Genomic DNA, 8,146 nt, shown 5'->3' on the forward strand with positions numbered 1-8,146 from the left:
TCACAGAGGATGATCAGTCACCAGCTGAGGTTTTTTATCATACTACATGTAGACATCACATTCTGATATTCCTGAATGTAATTAGAGGAGCAACATAAAAGAAGTTTTACTATTTTTTCCCCTTTCAGATTGAAGTGTTAAAGCTATTAAATATCTTGGTCGATGTGTCTTGGATAAAGACATTAATCCCTTAATATGAAACACTTACAATATATGTATATATGGTTCTAAGATTTGATTTGATGAAAACTCTGACATACATAGGATCTTTGCTACTGCTCTATATGTAGTCCCTGCCCATCTTTCTTTCTTTGTTTTTGGTAAATTAAGCTACTGTCATCATGAATATTCAACAGTGCATATATATATATATATATATATATATACGCTGGTCTCTCTTTCTCATCTCTTTGACTGAGATTCATTTTGTAATTTTACAGGTAAAGATGATGTTTTTGGAGAGAATCCTTGCATCAACCATTCGGTGGGCAAATCCAAGTGCAACGTACGTGCACTCACCTACTGCGATTTGCACAAAATACTTCGGGACGATCTGCTAGAAATCTTGGACATGTACCCAGAGTTCTACCATACCTTTGCGAACAATCTGGAGATAACCTTTGACCTACGAGATGTAAGTAGCATTTTCTTAAATTATAGGCATTCGTGTTGACTTTGAAGCAAATCATTTTTAAAGCTTTGTGGTTGATCTTGAATGTAGCAATATTTGTTGTAAATTCAAACCAGAAAAGATCATTCTCAACAGGCCCACCTCTCTGCTTTTGTTCCCATAATGGGTCCATCTTTTTGTCTTTCTGTCCTCTTAAATGTCGCTCGCCAAGAATGTCTATGTGGCTCACTAGGGCAACGGACAATGGGGGGACCTTGTTATTGAATATCTCGGTACTACCAAGTTAACCCCTCCAAACTGTGGGTCATGCTTGATGCACTGTGATAGTACCGCTATCTACTGGAGATGGAAAGGTACATTTGAACAAGACATTCAAGCTGCATTTTTATCTGTTATACAAATGTGTGATACAATCCACTGTTGCAGGAAGCATAAGGTTATTCATCCACAATGGATGAGGGAAATTAGGCCAAAAGTTTCAAAGGTGTAAACCTGAAGAAGTCAAAACAATTACACTATCTTTGAAAAAAAACTTGACAAACTGTTTCTATGAGTTTTTTAGCACGAATGACACAGAATCACCAGCAGTAGCATATAGGGGTAAACATGAGTTGAACACCATATGGTCATTCGTAATTTTTGCAGAAGAGATCATTTGAACCATTTGTCAGAATTTCCAGCTCATACATGCTGTTTTAAGCTAGCCTCAAGTTGCGTATTTCGATCGACAAAACTGCCAAAAGTGGAGGTAGGAGTCAATCATCCAGAGTGAATGCATGTCCAAGTTTACCCAATATACTTGCACACATGCTTGTGAGCGCTGGGTGGAGATGATGCACGTTACGACCAATATGACATGCCGGCCCTCAGCTGGAATTAGGCAGGAGATCCCCATTGATGGAATGCCACATTGGTCTCTTATGTTTTATGGACGTATGCAATTATGTGTGGAAATGTCTTTGGAGGTTATCAGTATTTTGCCCAGATTTGGCAATTTATAAAACTGTAGATGTCATTGGAATGAAAATACTTGTTGAATTTTCAATCATGGGAGACCATTATCAGAATTTCTAGCATATTTGGGGCCAATAATGACCTTTAACTTGGTCAGAATGCCAAAATGAAGATTGGTGCCTTCCATGCATAATGCGCACAAAAATTCACGACTAAAGTTACTCAATTTTTCACACTGACAAAGTTTATGTATGAATTTATGGCCCAGTGTTTCCTTGGTAAAGGCAAAACAAATTTATCGTCTCTCACGATGAGACCATTCTCTTCAAAACTTGATAGCAGCAAGCTACTATCAAAAGCAGACTACTACATCAGAATTGTTGATGAAATTCTCCAAAAGTACAGAAAAGTATTTGCCAGTGTTGTCAGAGAAACAATATGTCTGACCTTAATACTTAGTGTACTTACTGTAAACCTGTATATTGTGCTAAGTCTGTGGTGGTTGGTATTGCTCTTTACCCCACCATTTCTATGCCCAGAATGCAGTGTAGTTCAATATTTTTACAGGATATGTGACAGCCTGATTGTATCAGCTCAATAGTTGCAGGACAAGAAAGTTTATATCAACGATCATAAACCACTGGAAATCATCCCTGATACCAGTACATTGAACACCCAGAACTCTCCTCTACTTGTGTGTCCATGCAGGCAGCTGTCAGCTCTTGCCGTACGTCTCTGAGACGATATTCCCAAAAACTAAATCTAAAGCTCCTACCTGTCTTTCACAACGTGTCATATCAGTTCATGTTCTCTTAACTAGTTTGTATCATATGGCAGCCTTTCAAAATACAGTCAACATTTGACAGGGTAGTTTATAGTATTATGTCTATGCCCCCTCGTCACCAACCCCCCCCCCTTTTTTTGTGGTTTGGCTGTATGTCTTACTTATCTCTATCTCGTAAATAAAAGACAGCTTTAGATGAAATTGTAAACCGTTTGCTGTCTGCATTAATTATGGAGCAGCTACTTCTTGTCAGTATTCATCATCATTTGTCTCCTAAAAGTCTCCTCTTCACATCACACTTTCCAAAATTATGAAAGACAAAAACTGCCTCGGGTTGAATGTGATTGGGAACGGACTTAATGGTCCGAAACCATCTAAGGAGAGGGGAAGAGGTGACATTGTCATCTCATGAAGCTTGCAATTCTTCTGTATGGTTCTGTTTTTGTTGTTTCTTGCAGAATGTGTTAAAGGGACAAGTTAATTGTGTCATTTCTTCAAAGACTTCAGACATGCTTGCATAACATTTCTTCATTCTCATGTTTATATTTTATTTTTTTTTTTCCTGTTTGGTCTTTGTTATTTTTTTGTTTTTTTGGAACATTTTCTCTCAGAGCAGCTTCATGGAGTGCCCAGTCCCTCCACCCTTTTCATCTTTTCAGCTTCAATGTATTCCTTTCGTCACAATTTGATAGCATGATCAAAACTTTTCTATCGACAAAAAAACATGTACATTTTCTCTCTGTATAGAATTCCCTTAATTTCATCCTTTGTGGCTTGGCCCCAAAAAGAGAAGAAAGAATATTAAAAAGAAGGAGAAACAAAAAAAAAAACATCTTTCAAAGTTGTCTCATTATTTTATTGGTTACACTATAATGTTGCAGTTTGATTACATCAAAAATTTCCTTCAGATAATTTTTATAAGGAACCAGTCTAATTTTTTTTTTCTCTTACTGATATTGAGAAATTTACCACTTCTTACTTTCATATTTGTAGATGTAACATTGACCTAAAAATTTTATTTCTTCTGTGCTCCTCTTTGATTGTGTAGTATGCGTATCGATCTCAAGGGGAAGGCTGTTACCAATTTGTAGGAGTGGTAAGACTATCTCAATGTGCACGGGGTCGAAAGGTTTTCTCACCAAAATCTCTTTTTGCTTCTTTCATTTATCAGAGGTTTTTTTTTTTTTTTTTTGCTATTTTTTTTTCTTAGTTTTAATACTGCTATTATTAATTTTTGGTAGTTGTTGATATTAACAAATTCTAATTTTTCTTTGAAAATTATATATTCAAGTTTTACTCATCTGTACTGCTGTGTATTGAGTTTGTTTATTTATATTTTTGTAGAGACAAAAGGCGTGTAATATTATGGTTTAAAAAAAAATTAAACATTATCGAAAATGTATCAGTGCCTTCCTTGATTCTTCCGTAGTGAGTTTGAAAACAAAATTCACTTAAAATAAATTTCAGGCAATAACTATTTCTGTATAGCAAACAAGCCACCTTCATTGCACCATTTTTTGAGTTACGTTGATTTTAATTTTTTTTTTCATGCTTGCAGTTACTTTATGCACATATAGGTGTGTCCAAATTGTTGTTATACCAGTACTGTTTGGTTTTGCCTTTAATCTTAAATCGCATGTGCATGGTTTGAATGTTGTTTGTGTCAGAAAGATCATAACAATTGTATCAGAAGATCGATTTCTGAACGTAAATTGAGTGTTGTCTCCAGGCCCACAGGCCAGAAATTCTGAGTTGTTGGCGGGCACCAACAGTTTAAGGAGGAGGGGCACTTAAAAATATTTTAAGGAGGGGCACGATAGTCATGTCCTGTAACTTGTCAAGTTTTTTTACATATGATGGTGGGTCAGATAGTGGGCCACCAGAGTCTGCTCAGGGCCTCCTGTACCATGGCCTGGCTATGGTCCTGGACATCTTAACTCCTTGTCTTAAAAAAAAATGTGAAAAAGCTAAGAAATGGGAAACTGAGCGGGATCTAGAGGAGAAACATCACTCAATGATAGTGTTGTGTTTACCAACAAAAACAGAAAAACCTTGTTCATTTGCAAGTTTAAAAACTTACCTGGGAATTTCTTTTCTTGCTAGCCGTATGTTAATTAAAAAGTTCTCTCCTCCCCCTTTAATCTACGGTAGTATTCTGCTATGTCTACATCTCACCAAGGCAGAAAATATACAGCGTTGTCGGACCAAACAAAGTCATAAAAATGCCAATAAATGTGGTATCCAATTTGATAATCACATGTCTTGTTTTTATTTTTGTTTATGATAGCCACTGATTTCCCTTACATGGTCCTCACTGTTTTTATCTAGAGTCTGTTATAGAGTATCAGACTTTGGAGGTCATTTCTCAATAAGATTCGTACTGATAACACATGTCATAACTAACTTTGCTCAAAGATATCTATGATCTAATGCTAATGTGGTACCTTGTAGTTGTGTTATGTATATATTTTAATATATATAGCTCCCCACCATTGGTATTACATGGCCAATAACATGTGTGTATTGTTGAGCTGCAAATTGGTCATGGTTTAAATCATTTTCATTTTTCCTAGAAGTCAAGTTTGACAAGTTAACCTGACGAGAAGGGGGGGGTGGGGGGGACAAAATGATAAAAGGAAAAAAATAACAAAACCCCGGTTTTTCACATCTCGAACTGGTTTGGGCCAGAGTTGCCAGTTTCCCTATGATGCACCGGCCAAATCGGGTGGGGGAAAAAAGGCCAACTTGTTTATTTTTTATTTATAATTTACCCTGTATGTGGGTCTTTAAGCTGAACATTTTGGAGTGAAATGTGGTTTTATAAAAAAGGTAAATGTCTTATAATACCGACACATAGGCCTATAAACACTCTGAACAACATGATATGGATGAAGTCGATATTCTCTGGGGGAATGTAAGAATTTTCAGCTACTGTTTCTCTCAAATCGGTGGGCCATTAAGAAAATGCCAAAATGCTGTTACATTTTCCTCCGACCAATGAAATTTGAAAAACGCCAATTGTTTCCGCTCGTTTTTGGCTTTTTAAATGCCAAACAGGCAACCCTGGTTTGGGCTGTACCACTGGCTGATTAATGTTGCTGAAATCAGGCAGAGTAATAAAGACGTAAAAATAAATGCATCTGTGTAAGATACTTTTTAGTTCCATCATTATAAACTGGGTGGTCTGTAGATTAATAAGTAAATAGCTGTGCAAACAGCTATAACCCAAATTAATACCCTTTGGTATGCACTTAGCTACCACTTATATCCTTGCTGTGATTTAATTGCTAATAATAACTCAATTATTTTCAATCTGTGCGCTACAAGTACAAGTATAAATGTGAACTTTTGTAATGTTTTACATCGTTGTTGATTTACAGGAGAATGCTAGAGTCAAACAAGGTGACAGTACAGGTGGGGAGAGCGAGGAAGACACCAAGAGGAAGCCACCGAGGTACCACAGAAGTGGTAAGTATTGTTCCCCTTCAAGGATGACCTTTAGCCCCTTAAACGAATTATTTTGACATGTTGTAAAGCAGTTAAAAACTAAAACACTACTACATTTCCAGGTTGTATTTCCATAAAAAAAAAATTTTTTTTTTTAAATATTTAAGAATATGACCCTTTAAACAGCCATTGAAATGACTGGACAATATGTAACATAAGAACAGACCATTTGGTCATTCTACAGATGTCACACAAAGCTTGAAAGGAAAAACTAAGACTTTTATGGCCTCAAGTGACATATCTATAAGGCATTAAAAAATTGCCAAGGAAAAATTGTGTTGAATGTCATCTAAGGGTGCTCTTTTTTTTTTTTTATATATATATATATAAAGTTCAAATGACATGTTTTGATGGAGTTACTGGAATTTATTAAATAATGGATTAACTTAATATTTAGGCCTGCACTGAGGATCTCAGCTCATAGTCAATTTAGCATTAAAGGAGCACTCCAGAGTCTAACCATAAACTTGAGTAGCTATAGAAACATTAACTAGCACTCACATTTTTCTTTTTTTCTTTGACTATAAAATATATTAAAATTCTGCCCAAAGTCATAGTTTAACATTCATGTCATTCCCAACAGTTTGTGATTTCTCTTGTAATTCACAGTTAAGTTATTATAGCATTTTCTGCCACTTTTAATAACCTTTTAAACCATTTTTGTGAACAACTTAGCATGGCTGGTTTTCTTGCCACATTTCCCAATCATTCCCTCCACATGCCCCTTTCCCCCCTCCTCCCTCCCTTTCCCCCCTGTTTCTTTAAATGAATGTTTAATATACTCATTTGCATCTGACAGGTATGTCAATAATACCATTGCTTATCACTCCTTAACAATTCTGACAAAGGCACTTCCGATGGAAAGAGAAGGAAAGTCAAGAAACCGAGGAACAGCAGCGGAGGAGGAGAGCAACAGGAGAAGATGATACCAGCATCGATGGACTCGTCAGACGACGAATGCGGGACGGGCATCCTGGAATTCTCCCCAGAATTGGCCGGTAGGGACGTGACGCCTGCTACCTTCCCCACGGATGACCCCATTCCCAAGGAAGGAACACTGAGTGCCTTAGCTGGTGAGTGGCGATGACATGCGTTTATATTGATAGTGATGAGTAATTTATCCAGTGTTGTAGTACAAAGAGTGCCTGGATTCAAATCCATTTATTTATTTTTAAATTTTTTTGATTCTGCAAAGTTGGAATCAGAAATTGATATGTCTCAAACTTCATTTATGTATTTCATGGCGATGGCTTTTTTTAATTTCCAGCTCCCATCTAGTAAAGTACATTGCTCTGTACTTCACTTCCTAGAACAGTCACACGCTAGTTCTTGTGTACACCGAAGCGCAATATCGAGTACTTGGAAACTCCCACTTTGCGTGTAGTCACAGTCTCTATTAAACCTTAGTAGCTCATATTTTATGAAAAACTGTAAATAATTGGGAAGATTGCAATGTCAACATGCTCATTTTCGCATTTTGTTAACTTATCTATATCGCTTCGATGGCAACAAACCTGAGATAGTAGCGAGAGTTAATTACGTTCTACTTCACCGAGTTCACTTAGTTATCTAATAGAAGAAGAAAAAAACGCATATGAATATTTCAAGAAGTACTCTATGCATTATTCAGACATCTGATGTGAAAAACCTGATGGAGAATGATATATTTGATGAACCACTAATTGTTTAGAAGCATTGAGAGCTGTGGATGAACTATTTTCCGTCAACCCTGTGAAATCAGGCGTAATTTTAGTTCTCTTTGCCATTCTTAAAAATTGTTATTGAGAGTGTTCTAGAGCTTTCTAAAATTTGTCAGGGGTGCTGTATCCAAAAGTGATGTCATGTATTACTTGGGTGGAGTGAGAGTAGGGGGGGGGGTGTTTATGGTGAACAAAAGTCCTCTTTCATCTTTAGGTTTGGAACCTTCTGAATCCCTGTGCTTCAGTAAAGGCAGCAGGTTTGATAGCAAACTGCTGCATTGCCCCTCCATTATAACCCCCAAGAATTGAAACACTTGAAGACAGATTGAGGCATCTATAAAGTTTTTTCCATTAAAAAGTTAGACATACCAAGTTTTAGATTCTTTGGATTAAGGAGATTTTGTGTTATGAATCATGGTAGCTATGAGGTCATCGGATATCTTGGGGCAAATTTATCATTTCTTTTCCGAAGTTTTAATGTCGCGGTGGCAGCAGTGGGATTAGAATGAATTGCAGTGCATTTTAAACTAGACAAATGTGACCCTCGACACTCGAGCCTACGTTTTACCA

At 36.7% G+C, this 8,146-nt stretch overlaps 1 protein-coding gene across 6 annotated transcripts in view; it reads left to right on the plus strand.

The window, feature by feature from the left end:
• Positions 1-8,146, plus strand: part of LOC139958744 (voltage-gated inwardly rectifying potassium channel KCNH6-like) — a 149,954-nt gene that overhangs the window by 134,182 nt on the left and 7,626 nt on the right. For 5 of the 6 annotated variants that reach the window (XM_071956048.1, XM_071956053.1, XM_071956049.1 and 2 more), the window contains 4 exons: positions 441-634; positions 3,418-3,465; positions 5,750-5,837; positions 6,725-6,949. In XM_071956048.1, coding sequence (XP_071812149.1) covers positions 441-634; positions 3,418-3,465; positions 5,750-5,837; positions 6,725-6,949 — 555 coding nt within the window. The remainder of the gene's footprint in view (positions 1-440; positions 635-3,417; positions 3,466-5,749; positions 5,838-6,724; positions 6,950-8,146) is intronic. The other variant, XM_071956050.1, reaches the window with a different exon arrangement.

This window comes from Apostichopus japonicus, chromosome 18 (genome assembly GCF_037975245.1).
Source record: "Apostichopus japonicus isolate 1M-3 chromosome 18, ASM3797524v1, whole genome shotgun sequence".
In the NCBI taxonomy this organism is placed as follows: Eukaryota; Metazoa; Echinodermata; class Holothuroidea; order Aspidochirotida; family Stichopodidae; genus Apostichopus; species Apostichopus japonicus.